Raw genomic sequence first — 25,539 nt, 5'->3', positions numbered from 1 at the left:
AAAATTTTAAAATAAAAAAAAAAAAAAATGTTTGTTTAGACTTACAACTAGGGCTAAATTAAACAAAAAAAGTATCTTAGACGTACAATTGTAAGTGCCAGTCCCGGTGTATTATCACAATCACATGTATTGATCGCCAGATATAACAACAACATTTGCGACAGCTGTGCGTGCTTTATGGCCAAAGTAGGTTACAAAAAGGTGCGGGTGTTTGAAGACAGGTCGGAGGAACAACAGTCCTTTGAGGAGGATGTGAAAGACGGTTTTCTCAGGTATCTAAGTAACAAACTATTAGGACATTTCTCGCCATGAAGTTACCAAATAATATTGATTGACATTGTTAAGACAATGAACGGTAGCATGTGGGCGGGAACAGCTAACGTTATGTGTCTGTTAAACAAGCTAACAAATTGTTCCTGTTGTTAGCTTGAGTCCAATGCTAGCTCCAGGCAAACATTTAACGGTAGCTAGCAGTCTAGCTAGCTGATTCCACCGTAAACAACAGTCAATACACTCAAAGAAACGGCGTTGACGTGAGCTAGCTTGTAAAGCTCGCTAATTTAACGTCGGTTGGTTTAGCTACACGATTCGCTTTGGGGAAACGCAACGGTTGCGTTATTTAGTTTCAGATAAACCGTCCATAAGTGTGTAACAGAGTTAAACGTTATATACAGACATGTCCCCTTTCTTGATTTTAAACTGTCGTTAACAAGATGTGTGGCGTCAAATGCACGAACAGACCTGTGCTATCATAAATAAGTCGGTAAGGACTTTAACACTAAGGTTTTAGTGTGCACTTTAAACTTTCATTTTCTCTTCACAGGAAAGCATGAGAGAGAAGAGAGATGAAGTATGGTGAAAGTCCTCTCCGGGTTGTATAATGGATGGACTGGAAAAGGAGAGAGCCATATGCAGCTCTAGACCCTTCCCATGGCTTAGTCACCCAAAAACAGAGGCCTCAACCCTGCTATGGAAACTTAAAGACTGCTTCCCCACCAATGAGACAACCTCCGCACATCACACCGATAAAGTAGGTATTCATATGTGTACAGTTCAGGTATCGGTACACAGGCATGTAGGGGAGAGTGAAGGAAGTTGAAACAATTTGCATTACTCTTAATTAAAAGGACAATTCGGGCCCATTATCACAGCAGCAGTCTGGGCCACAATCATAGGGAATTTATCTCACATTTAACATCTACGTTACCTTAAAATGAATTGCAACTCTCTTGCAGCATTTGTAACTCAACCAGTGACAAAGCATTGAAAAATGTACTTATCATTATGCTTCAGATAACACTGTCTATCTAAAAGTAACAGGAATGCAGTGAAAAGGGTAAATTCTGAACCTCAGTGACTGTACTTTACATTGGAGCTACCAAATGATTTGTAAGCTGAACACGGAGTCTTTAAAAATGGTGCTTTCTGCACTCTTCACATGCATGATAACATAGTTAAACGGTGTGGGTGGCATATGAGGCCGCAAGTATGATGTTAAATCTGACCGCTTTTAAGTGTTGGTAGAGATATTACAATACTTTTTTCTATTAGCCATGACAAGCCATGTGAAATTTGTTAAACTAGTGCAGTGCCCGTTGAAAATGTGCCTTTTTTGAATGGGCCAATTGCTTGGCCTGTGGTATTGCTGCTTGTAGAATTCATCAAAACCAAATTGTACCCCAAAATTACAGAAGGACCCCAAACCACTTCATGTGCAACTCCCCTGTATACCCTATACTAACTTACTGATTTACCTGACAGAGAACGTTGCAGAGAGTCTCGTGTCGTATGATCGTCAACAAATTTAACATTTCAGCAGAGGTGTTAATTTACATACAGGTTTAGTGGCTTGACAGTTAACGGTGAAGTAGGAGATTTGATACGCGGGGTTATTAGTTAGCAGTATACTTAATTAACCCGGGGTGAGTCTGAAAAGTGCTGTGTCTCCCCGGTTCAGCTCTGAGATTTTCTCGCATTGCACAGCGCTGTGAAGGGATAATCTATGAGATTACTTTATATTCTGCCTCTGCTTAGTAGTGTATATCCAGCAATCATGTAGCTAACGTTGGAAGCAGGAAAAGAGACAAAAGCGCTAACACCCCCAGACAAGTCTGTCTGTTCCTGCAATTTCTAGATGGATACTGGTCAGTAACCGTGCAGTTATATCCTGCTTTAAGGGTGCTGTTAATACCATTGCACACTAATTCAGGTTATTTAGATGAAATGTATTCCTTTTGCATATAGTTAGCAAGTGATCATAATAAATAATAATCCACAAAACATTGTTGCTTAATGTGAACTAATCTGCTGGTGCTTTTATGTTCCAGAACAATTACATGGACAGCAGAAAGGCCGTGTTGGAACTGAAAGATGTCCCTCCTCCTCCTCCTCCTCCACTCCATACTTCCTCTTCCCAATCATCCCAGCCCTTCTCTCTGGCCACTCTCCCTATGCCTCCTCCCTGCTTGCCTCCTCCTCAGCTTACACACGACTCCCACCAACAACAACAGCCACCACCACAGCAGCAACAAGAGGGGACTAGCCCCAAAGTAAGCATTTACACGCACTGTGACTATTGCAGCACAGATGGCTACGGGTTATTGGGTAGTGGAGGTGTTGTTGGTAGCAGTAGCAGCATCGCTGGTGTTGTCTCACTCTATATGGCCCCAGGCTCTCTGGGAGCACCCATCAGCAGCAGCAGTATTAGTAGGTCTGGCCCTTGCTCTGTAGCCTGCTCTGTAGCCTCATCTGTTCATCAGTATAAACATCACATGAGCTGTGGAAGTGGAGGTGAAGTTCTTGGTCCTTTGCCCACTATTGGTAGCAAACCCCAGCTGCCCTCTTCTGTTGCTACCTCTCAGCCTGTTTCATCACACCCCTACCTCTCCTGCTGCTCAGGGCTTCTCCACACCTACCCAGCTGTACCTCTTCCATACAGGCAACCCAGCCTGTTTCCTCCCTCGGCACCTCTGGCTTCCTCCCTCCCCTGTGTTTCCTCTTTACCTGCTCCCTTGCATGGCTCTTGCCTTGCCCCTTCTGGCTTCTACACCTGTGGTGTGGACTGCTGCCCATCAGCCAGAAGATCCCAGAGAAGCACACTTGGTGATCACCCAACCACCACCACTATCACCACTACAACCACCTCAGCACAATTCTGCTCTAATCCTTTGCACCTAAATGTAGAACGCACGGTTTGTGTGAAGGGAGCACACTACTGCCAGGATTGCCTGTTGAAGGTTGGTCGAGTTCACTTCAATCACTCTGGTCTTTTGTATGTGTGTGCCATGGAGATCCCTCTAGGTAATTTTATTTTATATGCACGGGTGACCTCAGACTGATTTTTTTTTTTTTTTTTTTTTTTTTTTTTTTTTATTGTTTATAAAATTGCACAATTTAGTATAGTATTGCTTGCTGTTGTCTGTTTTATTTGGGTTTTCCCTGACAGTTGTATTGATTTGTACCTATTTGCAGCCCACGAATGGTCTGGCGTCAGAGTCGGACAAGGTGTGGCCCAATGTTCCTATTCCCCAGACTGCTCCTATCCCTATCCCCATTTGTAATGGCTGTGGCACCTCCTCTGATGGCATGATGCTCATGCCATCGGCCAGCCTTGGCAAGACCAGCCAGAAGTATGGTTAGTGGACTCTTATTATACAATACTGAATTCCTGCATATATACCGTCATTGGAATTTTATGTCCGATTGGTCTTGATTGGACTGTTTTGAAATAGCAACCTCTTTGGAATTTGAGTGAAGTGGATAGGACATGTTCTTTCATTCAAATTGACTGCAACAACAATACAACGATTAAGATCAAGCTGTTAAGATGCTTTAAAGCTGTTTTAGAATGATTGTTTGCTAACTGTCTGCTAGGTTCGCCAGAGAATGGTGGTTCTGAGAACATCCCTCCGGTGGGTGTCTTCTGGGACATTGAGAACTGCAGCGTGCCCAGCGGTCGCTCTGCTGGAGCTGTGGTCCAGCGTATTCGCAGCCATTTCTTTCAGGGCCACCGTGAGGCAGAGTTCATTTGCGTCTGTGATATCAGCAAGGAGAGTAAAGCTGTCATCCAAGAGCTCAACAACTGCCAGGTACCAACACATTTCATTTTCAAGGTTACGCTATTACAAATGAGTGACATTTACACCCTAAATGAATACCATTGAGCTACAGTTTTATGATGAGGAGAGTTGGTCGTGTCGGGATAAAACGGGGAGTAAATGTACCATTAATACAGGGCTTATACTTACCTTGAATGATAGACTAAGCTTTCATGAGGCATTCTCATACTATTTAAATCAAATCAGATACTGCACAATGGAGCCTTCAGAAAAATACAATGAAATAGCCTCTTTCATGTTATTGTTAAAGGTATTTCCACATTAACCTCCATAAAATGACATGAACATGTCAAAGTAATTCCCCAAAAAAGACAGCCATAGAAAATTGAGCAACATAGGAAACAAACTAAAGCTATCTATACATAATTTTGCTTCATCAGGTCACTGTTGCACATATCAACGCCACAGCCAAGAATGCTGCAGATGACAAGCTTCGCCAGAGCCTACGACGCTTTGCTGAGACCCACACTGCACCTGCGACTGTTGTATTAGTATCCTGTGAGTTCAGCTCAGATTCACTATAATCAACTACAGCCTTGATTCCACAAGGGCTAACACGTGTTATCTATTCATTTTTAATAGCGGATGTGAACTTTGCAAGTGAGCTGAGTGACCTGCGCCATCGCCATGGTTTCCAGGTAATCCTGGTCCATGGCAGCCATACATCTTCAGCCCTACTGCAGCACGCCCACCGCCATGTGGCCTTCCAGGAGATCACAGCTGATCTGCCACCACGTATGCTTGTCAAAGCACAGGTAGGCCTCACAAATGCTTCTTTAGGACTTAAAAAATACTTTGTTGATCTACTCTGTATTAAATGAGGTAAGTCGGTGCTGGCAAAAGTTACCAAGGAAATTGTGGTTGCCAAGAGGGCAGAGAGGCAGTTGCAATGTAAATTAGATCATCGTCACAATTATTTACTTACGCAATTTTCTTTCAGGGGTCTTGATATATATATTATATAATATTTTTCTAATCTATACCACTCACAGCCATTCTTCAAATTGTTTTTCAACTACAAGGAAGACCACTGCTTTATTTTTTTAAAGTGTAAATTATACAAACCAGACAGGCGCGCTGTCTCTTCCTTCCCTCAGCCCAGTTTCAACCTCCTCTATGTGCACAACCTCCCTGTCAACTGTGACAAGAGCCTGCGGAACGCTGTGAAGCTCAGGCTGCGCCGCCTGTCAGACAACTGTGGTGGCAAGGTGCTGGGCATGGCCCAGGGCACAGCAGTCCTCCGTTTTGGCAGCACTGAGGCGGCTGCGCGTGCCCGCAAGCGAATGGAGAATGAGGATGTGTTTGGCCACCAAATCAGCCTTTCCTTCTCCCCACGGCCCAGAGACGATGCAAGTCCTGAGCTTGAGCTTCAGTCTCGGTCCCATCACTTGCCTCAGACTCTGCCCCACACATATCAAAGCCAGGATTCAATGTTCGGCTCTCCCCCATCCATATCCTCCTCCTTTCTGCAACTGGAGAAGCCCAGGTCACCCAGGAGGCAACGGCGAGCAACCCGCCCGTGCCACGCCCCTGGCCCAGTGCCCGAAAGGCCCTACAGCCCCAGGAGAGGGTGCAGTGGGCCTCCCGGTGGTGCTCCAGCCAAGCCCCATCAGGTCAGCAGACTCGCCGGTGCCTGCTTCCCCTTAACCTCCGTTGCCCTCTATCCTTGTCTGGGCTGCTATGTAAATCACCTTCCCCAGTGTCCCTCTAATTGCTGCTTTGACTAACCGCTTTAAGCTGCTCGCTAAGCTTCATTTGCCTGCCTGTGCTATCATGTATTAGTTGTTGTTGTTGTTGTTAGTGCTTCATGTATCCCCTGTCCTGCATGTTCGTTGGTCATTCATCATACTAATGCATGAATTAGCCTATAGCTTTTGTGTTTTTTTTTCTGACTGTTTGTCCAGTATATCAGTGCTGATATACTGCTTCATGTGAGTAGCCAATGTTTGTGTTTTGTCCAAAGTCTGCGCCATGCCTCTATTCATTTGGTTTGGCCCATGCAGTTTTCCACTCTGATAAAACTGACCCCTGGTGGCTAGAATGACTGGCTTGTCTTTTTTTCTTGATTGTAACCACCAGACCAGTGTGGAAGACAAGAGAAAAGTGACACATGAATGGATTACTGTATAGACTTCAACTAGGGATGGTCATTTCAAGTTTTGTCAGAGTTGGGACAGTAAAGAGAAATTTAGAGGTCCAAATGTCTAATAACCCAAACGGCACTATGGGAGAACTGTAGTGACCTTTTTATCATAGGTCTGGTTCATGATGATCAAAAATGTAAAGCACATTCTCATGGCTGTATCATTAGCTGTGTACTATGGGTCCAACGTATTTGTCAATTACAAAATCATCTACATGGCTAAGATTCCCTGAATAAATTCTAATATTCAGCTGGTGAATACTGCTGTGTTTTAGAGTCAAGCTAGTTCATTTTATGTGCACATCCGTAGTTCAACTTCAGAAATCAGTTTATGACATTCCTTGACTTTTTCCATTGAGCTTGAGACACACACACGCACACATCTACATGAACACATCAACAGTATCCACCCAGTCAACATCTACAGTATTGACATTTGCTCTCTGTCTGATCCAGGAACTGGGTAGTTTGGAGGGCAAGACCAGAATGGGCTTCCACCACCTGGAGAAAGGCCGTGCTGCTTCCTCTTCCCCTCACAGTAATGGTGAGACAGGAGCCCTGGAGCAGCTGTCCAAGCCTGGCCTTACTGGAGAATCTATGTACAGAAGGAGGTACACACAGGGAAAAGGGATATTAGACTGAGAAGAATGTCATTTAATAACGAGATGAAAGCTCCTTGATAACTGTTTTTCCCAAAGGTGTTCAAGTGCTAGCGTTATTCTAAAATATCTGCTAGTGGGGGCAATATATCTCTGGTTTTATTTTCTAGACAATCAAGCACCATATATTTTATATGTTCATATATGTTTGCTAGAATTGTATCCTTTTCCTTAAATAACAAAAAGAAAACAAACATTTATAAGCCTTGCACTGCAAAGGATGTTGCCCTTACATGTGTCTCCTTTTTTCCATCTTTCCATGTAGACGAGATGGCTCCTACCCTCGCAGTGTGACTGAATCCCCTGTAGAACAAGGGGACAAGAGCTCAGGGGAGTTCCAGATTAGCATTCCCTCAGCTTTCAGCAAGTTGAACCTGCACAGGAGCTTCAGTCCCCTCATCCTGTCCCAGGGCTCCTGGTCATCCAGGTGACATATTGGGTTTTTAAGTCAATATTTGATAAGTTAACCTATAGCATTACGGAGGTGACATACTGCTCATGATGCATACAAATTCTCCAGAATGTCATAACATTAAATGTTATGTTAGTTATTATTTTAAAGTTGTCTTTCCCCGTCTCTCTAACAGGAGTGTGTCGCCCTGCCTGTCCAGCCGGTCCTCGCCCCTTCTGGCTGCCCCTCGTAGCATGTGTCCGGAAGGTCCTCCTGAGCCTTTCTCAGATGGGGCAGAGGTCCAGGTGGCCAATCTGGACTACAGAATGTCCCGCAAGGATCTGCAGCAGACACTGCATGACACCTTCTCTCGTTATGGGCGGGTAAGGCCTACCCCAGTTACGTTATTGTGCTGATAAATGTATTGATCAAATACACCTGTATCCTCTTAAAATGCTCATGTTATGCTTTTTGGCTTTTTCCCTTTCCTTTATTGTGTTATATATCTTTTTTTGTGCACTTTATAGGTTTACGAAGTGAAAAAGCCCAAAGTCCACCCCAAAGGGACTTACCATCTCCAACAGAAAACACTGTTCACAAACTGCTCCAAACAGCTCTTTTGTAGTCCAGCCTTTACTTCAGAGACAAACGTGCATCACTTTGTAACATACGTTATAATGCTCGCCTAGATGCTAGCATGGCACGCCCTCATACTCTGCTTCTGACTGGCTAGTAGTCCTTACTTAGCTACTGTGCATGTGCGACTCCCAACAAAAATGGAAAGTGTGATGCCTCACTCTGTAGCTAAAACAGAGAGCTCAACACACAGGGTGAAAAGAGGAGCTGCAGCAATGTGCAGTACAACAAAAAGATGGTGTTTTTTGAAAATTAAACCATGTAAACCTATTCTGATATAACCTCTAAATACTAGAGGTGTTATAATTAATCAAATAATCGATTCATCGAATCGTGGACATGGGCGATGCTGCATCAATAATCGGCCGGGCCATAATCGATTATTTATGTTTACAATTTAATGTGGGCCTAACAACCTTTCTGTTTACATATTCTGTTATGTTTTGCACATTCAGGAAGTGCCATGTGCTCAGTGCTGTAGTTTTATGTATCCAATTTATTTAGTATTAGAGCACTGCAGAATGTTTTGTTTTTGAAGCTTGAAAAGCTATGAATTAAATACCCTATATGGCTTTAATAGAAAAATGTATTTGACTCATCGAGATATCGAATCGCTGACATGATAATCGTATAATAATCGGGAGATCAGTGAAGATTCACACCTACTAAATACAATTATGAACCTGAAAATGAACATAATATGAGCACTTTAACGTCAACATAAGTCCAAAATAACGGTCTCTTAAGGTGGAATGTTTGCTTGCCGATTTCTACTTGAAGCGAGATTCACTCGTCTCAAAACATCTCCTTGTGTGTCTTGTTTTGTCTAGGTGAAAGCTGTGGAGCTTAGCCCCCACACTGACTATCAGTTGAAGGCCACAATCCAGATGTTGTCCCTGCAGCAGGCCATAAGTGCTGTCAGTGGCCTGCACCGCTATAAGATCGGAGGCAAGCGCATTCAGGTGTCTCTGATCACTGGTGGTAGCAGCAAATCCCTTGTCATGCTCAGGTACAGTCAAGCGTCGTTGAGTTGGGGGTTCATGGAACTTTCCGATAATATTATACGGATACATATTTTCTTGAACTGTTTTGGTTTGGATTGTGGTGGTAAATGTCAGCTTTTTTCATTATACAGCACAGAGATCATCAGCATTCTTCAGGATGCGCCCGCAAATTGCCTTCCCCTCTTCAAGTTTACAGAGATCTATGAGAAGAAGTAAGTGGCTTGGTCTCAACTCATGGCTTTCAAACGTGATCAACTTACTTATACATATTTTTGTACTTGGGAGTATAGCAATTCCAAAATGATAATATATGCATTTCAAAGTACTTGCCGCAAAACTATATGCTCCTTTTTTTCTCTCTCTCCAGATATTCGCGTAAACTTGTTGTTGGGGATCTGTACAGGCTATCAGAGGTGGTGGCAGTGCGGGAACAGGGAGGCTCAAGACTTGTGTGCCTACTGCCCAGCAGCCAAATACGTCAGAGTCCACTGGGATCTTCCCAGTCCCAGGAGGGCTCCTCTTCTGCTAGCGGCAGCCCCGTAGTGTTTGAGGAGCTGGAGTACCATGAACCTGTTTGCAGAGAGCACTACACACAGCAGGACTTCAGGTTAATTTTTGCCCGTAGTGTATATACAATTTTGATTAAATGCTTATATCATGAAAATATGTAATAATACGCACTGATTTGACCTTCTAATGAAACTTGCTTTGTTGTGATAATTTTTTTTTTTTTAAAACAATTTGATTTATGTATTAAAACCTGGTATCAACCCAGTTTTTTTTCATCATAAGTTTAATAGTAGGCATGTATTGTTGGCCACCTCTGGAGCACCTTGACCTGTCTTCATCAACTTTAATTCTCACAAGCACAGATCTCTGAATTGTACGTCAGCTGACTGTCCCCACTGTTTCCATCACTGATTGTGTGTCCTATCTATCTCTTCTATATCTTCTTTTTCAGTGAGGCTGACTTTGACCCTGACTCCTATAAAATACCTTTTGTTGTGATGTCTCTGAGCGCCTTAGCATCTGAGGTCCACAGTCTGTTGCAGTCACATGAGGGGACTCTTCCATTACTCAGGTGAAAACCAGCTCTTTAGTTCATGTATTAACTTTTTTTTTTTTTTTATCAAATCGAGCATGTTTTCATACATTATGAAGTCAATAATGTAGAATGTTTTCCATTTAGTTTTACAGACTGCTATGCAGCGAAATTCAGCCCCCTGCAGCTGGGCAACGAGACACTGGAGGGTGGTATTCCTCTGGAGCATCTCATTACATGTGTTCCCAGTATCACAATAGTCACAGCTCAGAATGGCTTCAAAGTCATCAAGTGGATCCACAACAAACCACCAGCACCAAACTCTGGTAGGAACATTCAAAATCTCAACCTTTTTGATGGCGGTTGTTGAGCTTCCTGCATTGCTGTACCTACATAGTGCTGTCGTTACCAGCCAGATAAAAATAATACAACCTTTTACATGCAGAAACGTGGATTCAGCGCTGCAAGAGTCCGGTTGGCAACCCACAGCTCATCCAATTCAGCCGAGAGATTATTGACCTGTTGAAGAGTCAGCCTTCTTGCATCATGCCAATGAACAAGTTCATACCATCATACCACCATCACTTTGCCAAGCAGTGCCGTGTCTCTGACTATGGCTACTCCAAGCTGCTGGAGCTTCTGGAGGCCGTGCCACATGTTCTGCAGGTATTGACGTCAACGAGGATCTTGTACTTTTTGTTTGTATTTTACATATTGTGTTTTTATTCTAACTTTCTTTACCTACAGATCTTGGGTATGGGTACCAAGCGTTTACTGACCCTGACTCATCGTGCTCAAGTGAAGCGCTTCACCCAAGACCTGCTCAAACTGCTTAAATTTCAAGCCAGCAAACAAGTGGCGATCAAGGACTTCATGCAGGCGTACCATTGGTCAGTCAGCATTGCTTGGAGCAGTATATGATGTCTCTACATTGCCAGATAAATGCTAAGAATTTGCCTGTGGGTTTGTCTGTGAAGTCCCCTTATTCCCCTAACAGTCGGAGAAAAGTGTTAAATGTAAGTATGGATATCATCCGTGTCGTGAATGTTTGTAATGTATTCTTACAGGTGCTTCTCCAGAGACTGGAGGGTAATCGATTATGGCATATGTGACTTGATGGACCTGCTGACAGAGATCCCTGACACCACCATCACTATTACACATCAGGACACAGACACCGTCATCTCAGTTCCCAAGAGAGGTCCGTTTAAACTCGTTAATAAAAAGATGAATTTGGAAGTCGTGTGTAGTGATGTTTCCAAATCTCTGAAGAAACTGCTAATTAGAATGTCATACAATGTCATTGATGCAGTTTCCCTGAATTCTCTCTTTATTTGCCCACAGAGCGTACTGTGGAGGAAATGGAGCGCACTAGGCAGTTTGGGAAGGAGGTGGTGGACCTTCTTCGTCACCAGCCTCACTGCCGAATGGCCTTCAGTAAGTTCATACCCACCTACCACCATCACTTCGGTCGTCAGTGCAAACTCAGCTACTACGGCTTCACCAAGCTCATGGAGCTCTTCGAGGCAATCCCCAACATACTGATGGTGAGTTAGGAAGACTTGTGGTCCTTGGTACTCCAACCCTCAACTAGGAGGAATCAAAGTGTATTTCTGGTGTGCAATGATGGTCCTTCTGTGTTGTGCAGCCAAGAGAAATCCTAGCAATGATCAGGATATTATCTTAAGACAGTGACGGTTACTAAGTATCTCAGTTATACATTTCCATTTGCTTCTTTGAACTGCTAATTCAAAATGACCTGCTACTACCTGATCGTCATTAGGCAGCGCCCATGGTATTTACTCCTCCTACTGTCATTTACACAGAATACCTTCTGGGTCAGATCTGGCTCTTCTTGGCTATACCCATACAGTATGTCATGTGCTTGGATTGAACTGGGTTATTGAGTCCACCTTTTGATCAAGCATACATGCTTGCTCTTCCTTTGTCTCTACCTGAACACTTGTTTACCTGCTGTACCTTTCTTCAGGTGTTGGAGTGTGGTGAGGAGAAAGTGCTGACTCTGACAGAAGTGGAGCGTATCAAGGCGCTGGCCGCTCAGCTGGTCAAGCTGCTTCGGGCTCAGAAAAACTCCAGTCTTCCTGTCTGCCAGCTGCTCACAGAATACAGCAAGACCTTTGGTTATGGTCTACGCCTGCAGGGCTATGATGCCAGCTCCCTGCCGGCTCTGCTGGCCAAACTCTGCCATGTTGTCAAGGTAAAGACACCTAAGTATTAGTTGTGTTTCAATGCTAAATCGATCAAAGCAGAATCGGCAATTTTCCTAGTATCCACCCCTGCCTACTTGATGGCAGAAAGGTACTTTACAATAACAGCACCAGGATCTGGTGGCTTTTTGCAGGTAAGGAAATTCAAGTTGTTGTAAAGTACCTTTCTGCCATCTAGTGGCTCATCCTTTTTAGTTTTTGTGTTTAACGGTTTGTTCCCAGTTGACTGTTGAAATAAGTTTTGTTATTACATTTTAAATGCATTATTTAAATTTGACCCATTTGGCCTTGGTGTGGACCATTACAAAAAAACAACAACAAGATGTTATATCAAATATATCACCATGTAGCTTATCTTTTTAAAGAATAATTTCAAAATGTAAATGACAGTTGTCGGGGCTTAAAACCAATTATCTGTTCTTTATGAATCAAGACTTGAAAGTCTAACTGGCCTAGCTGTCAGTGCTGAAAAAAGTTTTAGAAGTCTAATCGTAAATTTGGAGAATCGTGTCACCCCTACTTCATATAGAGTTGATATCCTTTTTGTTGTCACAAGAGCCTTTGTGTCATTATAAATTCTATTCTCTGCTTTTGGGATATGTGTCTCATCTGGCATCCAGTAAAACAAATATTCCTTGTATTGCGCCGCTCAACTCTACAGCTCCTTTGCCAAGTCTAACTAGCTGATTAATGAGCCTGTCCATCTATTAAAGACGATGCACATTGAGGAGAAGTACTCTGCATTTGGAAACTTTTCCACAATTTGACATAGAATCAGGGTTCATACGTTTTGAAAAAACCTGGAAAAGTTATGGAATTTAAAAAATGCAAATTCCCGGCCTGGAAAGGTTTTGGAAACATAAAAAGACCCAGAAAGTTTTGGAAACGCAGCATAATAATAGTCGTCCTAACCTCAGCGTTCTATTCGGGGCGCGATATTACGAATCCCGCTATGAACCACATAAATTGTAATTCATTTTATTGTTAAACCTCTGAGGGTAAACTTTAACACAGATTTTTATTCTTATTGTATAATGTCGACTGAGATTTTCAGGAATACATAGTCATGGAAATTTGCCGAAAAAGTCATGGAAAAGTATTGATTAAAATGCGTATGAACCCTGTAGAATTGCCAGACAACAATGTCACAGCTATTCTTTGGTTCCAGGAATAAAAGCCAAAAAGAGAAACGAAAGTCTTACTATAGCACAGTAGATTATAGTTGATGATCAACATATAATTGAGCTGCAGGTCACACATATAATCACAAATTATTTAGGGTTTAAATTAGGGCTGTCAGCATTAACGCGTTAATCGCAATGCGATTAAGGGCCGAGCATAATACGTTAATTTTTTTTTTTTAATCGCATGCCGCCATTTATTCATTTATTATTATATATGTTTACTAACAGGCTACTATTTTGCCGTTCTTCCTCGTAACGCATCCTGCTGCTGCAGGAATAGCAACGCGGATTTCGGTGCCTCATTCTGGTGCCACTGATATGCCTGCACTTCTCTCTGATGCTCTGAAACAGACAGTTGCAGGCAACATCGCTGCACGTGACGCTAGTTAACACTACACTCAACAGCAGCTAACGTTAGCCTACTGCTAGCTAGTAGCTGGATTAAACACGGTTACAGTGCTGACAGCTAACGATAAACGGTGTAAAGTTTGTCTGTATTTCACTGTAGAGGATTGAACACCGGGATGTAACAATCTGCAGCTGTCGGAAAAACACAGACAGTGCGTTCAATGAAACTGGTAATTTACAGCTTCGTGGTGCATTGAAAGTTGTTGTTACATGCCCTTTTCCCATCTGGTGGTTGTTTTTGTCATTCAACAGCTATTACTATTACTATTTACTAGTGAAATAAGTTATTGTTATAGTGATTACATTATTATTAAACATTTAATTTTGATGATATGGCCTTAGCAATAAACAAGCCATTCTTTAATGTCACCAACTGTTTAGTACCCTTCTTTTTTTAACTTTCTTAAAAAGTATCAGTTAAGGCACCGGTACCGTTTAAAAAGTACCGCTTTAGCACCGGTATCCAAACCAAACAATACCCAACCCTAATATTGACTCTAGATTCAAAATGTGACTAGATTAAATATATAATAAACAAATAATAATCTTAAAATCAAGTTCATAAAGTAACTTTCTTTGCATTAATTTGATTCCCAATCAAGATACACTGGTAAGAATTGCTTTCCATTGTTAATATGTACTTAAAAACAGTTCTGAAATGCAAAATAATAGAATTTTAATCATGTGATAAAATATGCGGTTAATCGCGATTAACTATAGAAATTCAACGATTAATCACGATTAAGAAAAATTTTTCATTTGACAGCCCTAGTTTAAATCAACTGACATCCTGGAAACTGTTTTCTTATGAGTGACATAGAGCAACTTACAGACACTTTACTTCGCTGTTGATGGTGACTAATCATAGCACTGTCCTCACTTGGTAAGACAATTTTCTTCAAAATCACTAGTAAAAATACCAGTAAACAAGCAGCCGCTTTCTTTCAATTTCAAGGTGGTGGATGGCTCGGGGGGTCGGGAAGTGCAGTTGATCAATAGGAAGTCTTTGCGCTCACTGACCTCCCAGCTACTGGCTCTGCTCATGTCCCAAGAGGAGGAGCACGTCACCAGGGGTTTCAAAGTGGATGAGCTGAGCCAGCATTACCTGACTGTCCATGGAGCCCCTCTCAACCCATGTGAATATGGGTTCCTGTCCCTCAGCGAGTTACTCAAGAGCCTGCCCTACCTTGTGGAGGTGTGTCTTTTTATCTTCTTAAAACTCCTTCAAGCTTTCTACATTTTCCTGTCCTACAGTCAGGTTTTTTTTTTACTCTCTACTCACTGTCTCCATTTTTATTGAATAGTTTACACAGAGGCAGAACTGACTTGTGTGCCATCTTCTTTCACAGTTGTACAGTGAAGAAAGTGATGACAACAACAAAGCTGGCAACACTGCCAATGGTGTCAATGAGGAGTGGGTGAGGCTGACCAGGCTTTACCAGTTTGCCCGTAACGTACGTGGCCTGCTCCACACCTACCATTACAACCAGATCTTCCTGACTGAGTTCCAGGGGGCTTATAACAAATTTACAGGCTGCAGCCTTGAACCACGTTCCTACGGATACACCAGCACTGATGAGCTGCTCAGCGCCATTCCACAGGTGGGAATTAACTTAATTAGGTACTTTTACTGTAGTAGAATGTCATTGTCCATATCAACTGTCCATAGATACATTAGAAGTGTGAGATCTGCCAGTGTTACTTGAATCTTATACTTGATTCTTTTCAGAGATCGTTATCAATTTTCTCATTTGTTTGTATAGGTCCTGGACAACCCATAGTTTTAACATAACACTGCATCATCTGCATATTTAGTTTTGTTTTGTGACATGTCATCAGGTGGTCTGGATCAAAGGGCACGGTCACAAGAGGATTATCGTTTTGAAGAACGATATGAAAGGTGAAGGTGATGGCATAGCATGCTTCATCAGTTGCAATCATTGGTGTATATACACAGACTGTAAATAATGGCTGCAGGCTGAAGTGATTCTATGACAATGGTCTAATCTCTGGATGCTCCCTAGGAATACTTGGGAAGTAATTTCATGAGATGGCACCTACAACAATGTATGGAAGCTGTATAACATGGGGGGGGGGGTGGTGTTTGTGTTTTGTTTAGCAAGGGCAAGCCCTTCAATCCCCAACAGCCCCCAGCCAGAAGAGAACACGGAGAGCCCGAGAGACAGCCCGATTAGCAACGCAACATCTGGAACCCAGAGTCCAGGTAACATAGGTCACACAAGTATTTATATTGACTGCTGTTTGTTAATAAAAAAATAAATAAAGTGAAGTTATTCAAATTATAAAAAAACTCTTGGAACTGTTTTGACTTAAAATGAACGCATGTTTCTAAAGATGGCTCAGTCTTTCTCAGATAAAAGAGAAATGAAGATGTTCTTTTACCTGCTAGGTGGCGATGCAGCGGTAGAATCGGAGCTGCTGTGTCTGACATCAGCAGTAGACCTACTGTGTGGTCCTGTACCATCCTGCCTACCGTCACCTCAGCTCCACCCTGTTCCCCTCCAGGAGACGGACCTGATTCACTTTGAGGAGAAAATTCCAACGGGTCAGTTTCAATTTTCCAGATTTGTTGTATTTACGGGGATCTTTTGGCAGAAATGTAAATGTATAACTGTTTTCATTAGTGTAAAATCCCCTAAAACTAACAATCAGTGTTTTTCATTAGCTTACAATGAGCCCTTCATATCTACATAGGGAGTGGGTCGTCTTCCACGCAGACTGCCGTGTTGCGCTGCCCTGTTACTAGAACGGACTAGAACTGCCCAGAACGGACAAACCAGACACTGGTTCTAGAGTCCTGCACTGGGTCAGGTACCGGTGAAAAAGTTGTGTAATGGGTAAAAATTATATTTCTATAAATTCACAGGCACAGATAAAAATGAACATGATGCAGGCAGGCAGTGGGTGAGAACAACAATATTTGTTTTATCTGGAGATTTCAGAAATGAAAATGATGCGTGCATTACGAAGATGATGATGATGATGATGATGCTGCGCATTATTCTCAAGGGCTTGATTGGCATCGGTGCCTGAGCTGGCCGCGTGGACGTTGAGCAGCTTCTGTATCACGCGGACTGACAAAATATGCAGAGGACAATCAACAAAACACAATTTCAGCGCTGAGGATGCAGCTGTCTGAAAGCAACAGGGCAGTTATGTACTTACTGGATATGTGGACAAATGATTACTGCATAATCGGTTATCTTGTGACCTTCTTGATGTCATCTTTGCATGACATCAACAAGGTCATGGGTGTCGGGGTCCCAGGACTTAAATTAATGGACCGGGTCTGGATTAGGCTTGGAGATAATTGCGTGAAATGGGTCGGTTCCAGTACTGAGCTTTGCGGGTGAGGGTTGAGGCAAAACTGGCCCTGCCATTGGTCCTACTACACACTTGGAATGGGAGGGGTGAGATTATGTGTGCGTTAAACCAGTCAGCCGGTCTATGACCTATTTGGAGGCTGTTTAGATGCTTAATTAAAAGTTTTATTTGTAACAGACATTTACAGTATAAAATTGGAGGATTATGTGACCTTGGCACAGACTGATTTAAAAAAAATTAAAAAAAATAAAAGCAAAACATTACACAGTATTGGGCAAAGCAAGGGAGAACAAAAATACATTTTAATGAGTACATCACACTTACATTTACACCGTTCCTGTCTTTCATTAGGTGTAAGCTCAGTCTGTACTTGTGTGTGTGATTTCAGTGAGTGACGAACCTGATGCTGTAGCGGTTGCTGACAGCACACCTGATCCACCTGGGCCAACTGGCGGCACAGACGACTCTGCAGTCCCCAAGCCTCCGCCCCCCTCTGACATGAAGACCCCCTTGTCCATGGACAGTCCCAGCAGAAGAGCCACACGCAGCAGAATTAAGCTAGCTGCCAACTTCTCATTCACAGCAGGTCTCTGATCCCTTTCCACACATACACGCACACAAAGCAATACTAGTTCACACATAGTGTAACTCTAAATACAAGAGTTGAGCGGCTACACTGAACACACTACACAGAAGTGACCCCCAGAGAAGCATTGGCGTTGTCCCCTCTACATCCTTAACAGGCTGTTGCTTTTCTTCTTGATCACTCATCGGCCATTTTGTTTGCTTATTTCACAATCGGTGTGTTCTTCCGATGTTCACCAAGCTGTGATTTTCTTCTTGCAGATTTTCTGCAATTCTTTGAATTGAATTGCTAAATTCATCTACTGTAATGTGTGTTTGATTTCATCTCCATAGAAGTTAAGTTATATTTCTGTGCATCTTCAGTTCAGAGCCACGTTGTGTCAAAGAGCACTCGCTGGCTTACAATGAATGCAGAGTCTAAAGATGAGTTAGTTGTCACTGTATACATGTATTGGGTAATGGGAGAAATGCTAGGGACGAGTAACTTAAGTTTTCTGTGTTAAAATGTAGTTACCCACATTCTCAGATTATACAACTGCCAAATAACAGAAGATTTATAGAGATGTAAATATTGAGAAACCTAAACGTATACATCCTTGCTGTATCCCTGAAAACCGAGCATTTAATTTATTACATTCAATCATTTCTACGCTCCTTTTCAAATTTTGGGGAAATTTGCTTTGTAGGTAACCATAGACACGTCAACCAAACTGGCCGCTAAGCACCAGCCTGTTTGATTCTTTGTCTTCTCATGGGTAAAGTACTAGGATTTCTAAAGAGGTAGCTTCTCTTTTAAGTATAGTCTTGTCTTTTGTCTCTGTTTAGTAGCCTCAGGACAGTATTTTCAGTTCCTTTTATATTATGCACAGTATTTAGTAGTCCGTGGAAGAGTTTGGCCTAAATGTGTGGTGTATTTGATGGCAATTTAATGGTGGGACTTAATATTAGTGTTAACTTTTCATATCGTGGCTTTGTTAACGGAAGCTAACGGTCTTTGAACAGTTAAAGCATCAATGGCAAACTTTTGATTGATGTTGCGACAAGCACTGCTCTCAGGAATTTTTTATTCTTGTTGTACTTTGACTTAATTTATTGCAAAGATTTTGGCTCGTCTCTCCAGGGCCACTAATGAAGGCCTGAAAGGGGTGGCTCTTTAACACTCTTGGCAGATGTGTGCTCAGGCAGCAGGAACTAAGATATACCGTACTTTAATTGTTCGGCTTTCACCAGCAGCCAGTGTGTTGTGTTCTTTTAGCTGTGTTTTGTCTGTGTGGTTTACACTGGAGTAGGTGGTGTGAAATATGCATGGTGTGCATAAATGAGTTTATGCATGGTGTAAGCCCAGGAGGAGCAGACAGGAACAGACATTCTTTAAGGTCGGTCTTTTATTTCCACCATGTTTTAGGGGTCTTAGAGTTGGCGTCACCCTTGCAGTTGCCACATTAAATGCTCAGGGTTTTTAGAGTTAACCTTGTTGCTCGTAAGCACCGTGTCTGTAGTGATGTCCAATGCCTGAGTTTTGAAGCGTTCGAGGGGAGCAGTAAGCACTCCTGAGTTTTTGATTTTTAATGACCAGGCGATTGAGTTTTTAGGGGAAAGAGATGTGTCGGGGGGAGGGGGGGGGGGTAGGCTGTTTGTGGAGCACCATGGGGGCTCTGGGCAGCCTCCTGCACAGACTGTGACGTACACACAGAGGACCCTCTGCGGCTCTCTGGAATCTGCCGGGCTTTTACAATGGCTTGTATTTGCCACGGTGCCAAAGGAATCGCCATCGTATCTCCCCATCCCTCACATCTTACATAGAGGAGTTTTTACTTACTGATGTGTGTTGGTTTCTCCGTTTTCTTCTGTCTCAAATGTTTGCAGGATTGCTGGCTGCTGAAATGCCATCAAATAATGTCGGCTGCCGGGAAGTTAAGCACGACCGAGGCGCTGCTGAAGTCTAAGGGTTGTTTGTTTTCAGGGAAAAGGTTCAAAGAATGGGTAAAAGCCCATTTAATCAGTTTCAGTGTTTACCTCTTTAGCCAGTGTTGATACTTTTTTTCTTTGTCAGACTTGGTTTTGTCTTGGTATGAAAAGCCTTTGAGGCTGAGAGATTCCACCTGCCAACTCTCCAAAATCTGTCTGAATGGCAATCAAAATGTTTTTAATTAGGGCTGTTAGGGTTCAGGTCTCTCCTGCAATGTTTTACTGACTGTCTGGACACCTCTTTGATTAAGGAATGAGCACCTCAAAATAGTTAATTTAAAAATGGGCTAAAAAATGCTCAGATGAAATATCTAGATTTAACTTTGGCAGTAAGGATGGATAACCTTTTCCTTTGAGCAAAACCTAGCTCTCCCTCAGAGTACTGCAGTGGCAACTAACTCGTGACTATATTTTACTCTATATTTCTCTCTCTGTTTTGGTTACATCAGTGAGAAGCTATTGTACCGGTCAAAATATGCACTTTTGCATAGTTTTGGTTCATGAAATAATGTGAAATTCGGTAGTGAACTGGGGGGGTTGAAACTTGTTTTTGTGTCTCTACCTCTTTCTGTTTAACTGTAGCATGACCTCATCTTGCTTATTCAGTTTCATGTTGCACAACGGTTCTACAGTTAAAGAAAAGGTTTAATTAACTCAATAATGTCCTTTTAATTAAACTGTGATTTATTTTTTGTTTACAACTTAGTCACTTATGTGTTCACCTCCCCCTCCCCCTCTCTCTGTCACACCGTTTTAATGCATCGCCGCACCAGAAGTTGCTGTTACAGTTTAATGTTGTTGAAGGGACCAAAAAAAAAAAGATTTCTGTTATTAAATTTCACAAGCATCAATTCTGCCTCCGTCTCAATGTTTTTGCAGTGTTTTGGAAGATTGAAATAAGTCAATATCACCCAGTGTGTTCTTGAAAGATGCTCTTTATTTAAACATGTATGTACAGGTATAGTTTCATCTTATTTTCTGCATATTTGTTCAATATTCAACATAAGGACCTTCATAAATCCACTACTACTACAGAACACCACGTTATCAGAATAAAGAAGGTAAAGTGACAGAGCAACACTTTTGCTTGACAGGAGTCACTAATGTCCTAAAATACACTCAAACATACACCATCTATTCATTTCCTGGTGTTTATCATAAAAATGCAAGATTAAATTCAGAGGATGCAAGTTGTTTGTCAGCAATAGCCATAATAACTACGAATGATTTCATACTACCACAGTCAATATTTCCCAGTAGCTGATAGCTGAGATGACGTTAGTATGACCAGTGATGTGACTCGGGGACATGAGTGGACAATGTTTAAAAAAATTTAAAAAATAAAAAAACCACCCCACTATGTTTGCATATACAGGGGTTAACCAAAAATAATGAGAGGGTTGTGAACCAGTGCAAACACTGCTACAAAAGTGAGTCATATGTTCGCATTTATGTGAAATGCAAACGTTTGGACACCTAATACCGACCCGACTTTGTAGCAACGTTGCAGTGGAGTTTGTGTTAACTTTCAATGACCATCAGTGAATTTGTGATTTTATTTTTTTGCCTCTGCCAAAGCTTAAAAATCCAGTACAGCAGATATTACTGGATCACAGATTATAAATGAAACTGCTGTACGAGCCAATGCATGGAGTAAGAATGGATGTGACTTAACTGGCAGCCATACTGTTTGTCTGAGCTGCATGTGTTCGCCCCTTTGGGAACAATGATTAAAAACGCAGAGATTGGGGGTCTCTGGAAAGTGAAAAAGGTTCACTGGTTGATGTTAAAGGGTTAAAATGGAAGAATAAATACCTGTTGTCAAACATGTCGGGACGATAGCGGATGGGTTTTTTTTTCCTGTCAGATGGAGAACCCCAGCATTAATACTTCACTCTGTTGACATTGTGCTTGTAGTTCTGTAAATGCTTCCACTGTTTATCGACCCTGATCATAGACCATATTGTCATCTTAAAGGAATTTTACATGATGGAATGACCCGTTCTAATCCAAATTGAAGACATTTATCAGATTTGTATTTACAATTCCCTTTCCCTTTACTTCATACACACTGTGGACACTTAACAGAAGCCTATTGTGAGGTTACCCTCAAGCATTGATTAGGGATCAGCTCCCAAACTCTGGACTCAAACTATGTCGCTGAAACTTTATCTCTATTGATTCAATTACTAACCGGATTCCTGAACAGCTACGAGGGCAAAACGCAGTTAACCGAGGTTCTCTGAGTCACAGGAAGTGATGCATGGCGTGTCAATGTAATGTGGGTGTGTTGTTTTCAACGGGGGGTCTGAGGTCTAAAGAGGTCTGTGTCAGTTACATGACGGCACACTGGGTGGCCCCACAGCAATCCTTAATGATGGCCACTCCTGACTTGGTGATGGATGGTTTGTTGGGAGGCGGCTCTGGGATTTGTCTCTTGAGCTTTGGAGGATCTTGCCATTTAAAAAAGAAAAAAAAAGAGGTAAAGGAGATCATCACACAGTGGATGTGAAAGTCAACAATACCCCTGCCCCTCTCTCACTTTGGCCCTCATTTATGAAACGTGCGTACGACCTAAAACAGGCGTAGGATGGGCGTACGCCGATTCCTACGCAAAGCAAGGCATTTATCAATTTGAAAGTGAGCGGTGCAGCATATAATCAGTTTAACAGGAGAAGGAGAAGTCATCAGTTGATCACTATAGCAGATCTGGCTCGTATAGAGGACCTCTATGCGCCAGTAACAGTGCACACGTACGCGCACGGGCCACGGTGGAGCGCTCCATCGGATTGATTAAGGTCAGATGGCTCTGTCTTGCATCAGCGATATCACCCAAACACGGCAGAAAAAGTCTGCAACATAGTTTTAGCCCGTGGGGTTCTGCACAACATCGCGCAGGAAAACAGGGTGCCATAAATGTAGTGATGGAGCCAGATGACCCGATGCCCAGAGAGCAGTGTCCATGACGCGCTCTGCCTCACAGCTGTTGCCTGGCTCTGACTCATGAAAAAGACACGAGAAAAATAAAAGACACTGCATAAACTCCGCTACTGTGTGTTTATTTAAATATAGGTACACCATGTAGGCCTAAGAGAGTGCAATATAAGCTTGTATAGCCTATTACTATTAGGACAATAGCATACATATGTCAAGGATGTACATTAAATAAACTTCAGCTGGAGTCCGATTTACTAGGCAACACTGTTCACTGCATCAGTGATCTCTTTCCATTCCCCATTCTTTCTACAGCAGGGGTGGCCAACCAGTTCAGCATAAAGAGCCACAAAAAAACCCGCACCATAGCAAAAAGCCACACAACACATGCACGTCCACACTACAACAGCAACAGTGACTTCCAGATCTGATGACAGTCATAATACATAGCAGTTTTCATAGTTTTGTTTTCTTACTTAGACTGACTCAGTGGGAAATCTTACAGTCTTTGTTATCCACAATCCTTTTCAGGTCTTGCTAGAACTCGGTTGACTCTTTCACTCGTTTGTCACTAGAGGGGCTTTCAAACAATCTGATTCAGCAGTGAAAGGGTTAATGAGGAAGGTGATCTGTGGCAGCTTTTTTTTCCTCGGGTTGCAGAATTTGTCCTCAAAACTCTGCTGCATTATTTTTTATTTTAAAATAATTGGCAAATGTATTGGCAAGTGCATTCCATTTTTTTTGTACTTATCTGAAATGTTTCAAAAAGTAAAAAAAAAAAAAAAATCCACCAATAACACAGCCCCCAGCCACACAGTAAGAGCCTCAAAGGAGCAGGCAAAGAGCCGCATATGGCTCAAGAGCCACAGGTTCGCCACCCCTGATCTACAGCCTTTAATACCAGCTGTCAGGCTGCCAAATAGTACACACGTTAGTGCAAATGAACCTGAGATATCAGGGTTTCAATCTCCACCTCTGAAAAGTGCCGCTTCTCAGCCGGTTTACGTCTCGCCATGTCGTAAATTGTAGGGGCGAGGCCTCAAAACCGAGAATATATTGGGGCGTGATATTTAAATTACGATCGTTTCCAGCCGCTGCATTTATCAATGTACGACCATTGTTAACGCTCTGATTGGTGTGATACGAACGTTTCATGAATCACACGTGAAGCCTGTCGTAAGATGATTTCTGCGCTCATATCTGCGCTGGTTTCTACGTTAGGTCGATAAATGAGGGCCTTTGTGTTTGTGCATTTTTTCTTCACTCACTTTGTGTGACTTTGAGCTTCTTCTCCAGAGGCATCAGCTTCAGTCTGAGGTACTCAGCCATCTCCTTGTCCTCCTCTCGCTCCCTGGGGTTAAGGTACAGTCACACAGTCGGCTGTTTGAATACAATGCAATCACTACAACGGGGTTTTAAGTCACTGAATAGCTTTATGTACAGTAAGCTACCTGAACTGCAGTTTGTGCCTCTTTATGGGTCTTTTTGGCATGTCACAGTGGGAAAAGCACAGGTGTAAGTACTAAAACGAATGCTGGCTGAATACCATTTAGCTGTTCAGGTTTCAGGATCCTGGAATTGTTCATGCTGACTGACTGTCATGACTCATAGAGTGGAGCCATCGTTAATATTATTAGTAACACCTGTGTTTTTGGTAGCCATTTGGTAGGTATTTTCTTGATCTTTTTTTATTTATTTTTTATTTTTTACAACACAAGATGTAAAAGATGTATTATTTTGTATAAAAATATAGAATAATAGATATATTTGATAGTCCACTTTAGGGCTGGGTGATATGGAGAAAATCAAATATCACGATATTTTTGACCAAATAACTCGATACCACAACGATATTGTAGTGTTGACTATTGGTGCTTTCACAAAATATTTACACAATGAGATTTTTGATAAATAATCATCAGTAATGTGGATATAATGACTAAGTGGGTAAAGGCAAATAATAGAACAGTTACAACAGTCTGGTAAGTTCAGAAAATGACATCACTTTACTGTAATGCAGCCTTTAAAATCAGGAAAAGACAACACTTTTGCCATGTTACGATATCCAAAATCTAAGACGATATCTAGTCTCATATCACGATATCGATATAATATCGATATATTGCCCAGCTCTAGTCCACTTTTAAAAATTACCTTTGAAGTTGCTCCGAAATACTTTGCTCATCCAGTGTTCTAAAACCAGCCTGTGATTTTACATTATTTAATATCACGTCTATCTGAAAGTTATCTCTGTCACACTCTGTGGGTTATCAGTGGGAGCAGAGGAGGGAGTAGAAAATCGGTCACACACACACACACACACACACACACACACACACACACACACACAGACACAGCAGGCAGATGCTCACATTTAATCTAATGGATCTCTTTCCCGCTGTTCCTCGACCATCCTATATCTATCAAGTGAAGAAACAAACAGTGGATGCGATTCAACCCAATAATGTCTGAGTAAACAATCAGTCGTCTCCCGCAGATCCCGGATATTGACTGTGCTTGTGTGGGAGCGCTCTACCTTAATCTCTCCACCTCAGCATCGTCGACCAGGAAATCCCTCTTCTGCACCAGTTTATGAATCTTCAGGATCAGCTCTTCTTCTCGCTGCCTGTGCTTCTTGTTTTTTTCTTTCTCTGGGGGAAAGGAGGAAGGAAAATGAAAGTCATAAACAAATAAATAAATAAATGGATGACTAGAGGGACAAGCAGACTGAACTGAAAACGTAATATTCTCCTGGCATAAAATATAAATGCAGGTTTTGCACGTTGCAACTTGACCTTACAGCAAAGTCAGCTGACACACTGAGTCACATCCCAAACCCTTAATTCTCCCCTCATGTATAATGTATAACAAGGCACTGATTCATTCATGCAAAT

At 42.2% G+C, this 25,539-nt stretch overlaps 2 protein-coding genes across 5 annotated transcripts; one reads left to right on the top strand and one right to left on the bottom strand.

Annotated features, from left to right (window-relative positions):
* The first annotated feature begins 153 nt into the window (after window positions 1–153).
* On the top strand, window positions 154–20,562 carry LOC116057204 (meiosis regulator and mRNA stability factor 1). 4 transcript variants are annotated; one of them, XM_036000924.1, is made up of 27 exons: window positions 154–272; window positions 824–1,030; window positions 2,328–2,549; window positions 3,472–3,634; window positions 3,874–4,088; window positions 4,499–4,616; window positions 4,701–4,873; window positions 5,216–5,731; window positions 6,718–6,872; window positions 7,186–7,347; window positions 7,508–7,694; window positions 8,778–8,956; window positions 9,083–9,163; window positions 9,319–9,558; window positions 9,913–10,032; window positions 10,141–10,319; window positions 10,439–10,659; window positions 10,741–10,883; window positions 11,061–11,194; window positions 11,338–11,540; window positions 11,984–12,211; window positions 14,769–15,008; window positions 15,163–15,414; window positions 15,653–15,719; window positions 15,933–16,037; window positions 16,224–16,379; window positions 17,547–20,562. In XM_036000924.1, exons 2-27 carry the CDS (start codon window positions 881–883, stop codon window positions 17,750–17,752), a joined length of 4,815 nt encoding a protein of 1,604 aa, XP_035856817.1. In that variant the 5' UTR covers window positions 154–272; window positions 824–880; the 3' UTR covers window positions 17,753–20,562. The 4 variants fall into 4 exon arrangements, with proteins under 4 accessions (XP_035856817.1, XP_031165453.2, XP_031165452.2 ...); XM_031309593.2 differs by having other exon boundaries at window positions 2,328–3,236; window positions 15,653–15,713; XM_031309592.2 differs by having other exon boundaries at window positions 2,328–3,236.
* Window positions 20,563–20,725: 163 nt separating this feature from the next.
* Window positions 20,726–25,297, bottom strand: LOC118492931 (bMERB domain-containing protein 1-like; the record flags this gene model as incomplete). Its single annotated transcript, XM_036000932.1, has 3 exons — window positions 20,726–22,164; window positions 23,914–23,996; window positions 25,182–25,297. Coding segments are annotated over 3 exons (318 nt in total), but the record flags the coding sequence as incomplete, so codon positions are not given.
* Between the last annotated feature and the right edge of the window lie 242 nt (window positions 25,298–25,539).

The sequence above is a fragment of the Sander lucioperca genome, chromosome 4 (assembly GCF_008315115.2).
Source record: "Sander lucioperca isolate FBNREF2018 chromosome 4, SLUC_FBN_1.2, whole genome shotgun sequence".
In the NCBI taxonomy this organism is placed as follows: Eukaryota; Metazoa; Chordata; class Actinopteri; order Perciformes; family Percidae; genus Sander; species Sander lucioperca.
The sequence above is the reverse complement of the archived record's forward strand: the minus strand, read 5'-3'. Positions and strand labels throughout refer to the sequence as shown.

What these genes read in the sequence shown, in the direction of transcription:
- LOC116057204 (XM_031309592.2), top strand. Translation starts at nt 881, where the DNA reads ATGGATGGACTGGAAAAGGAGAGAGCCATATGCAGCTCTAGACCCTTC. An exon ending in AAATCCCTTGTCATGCTCAG is followed by an intron (nt 8,957 to 9,082) that starts GTACAGTCAAGC and finishes TTCATTATACAG; the next exon opens with CACAGAGATCATCAGCATTC. An exon ending in GAACGATATGAAAGGTGAAG is followed by an intron (nt 15,720 to 15,932) that starts GTGATGGCATAG and finishes TGTTTTGTTTAG; the next exon opens with CAAGGGCAAGCCCTTCAATC.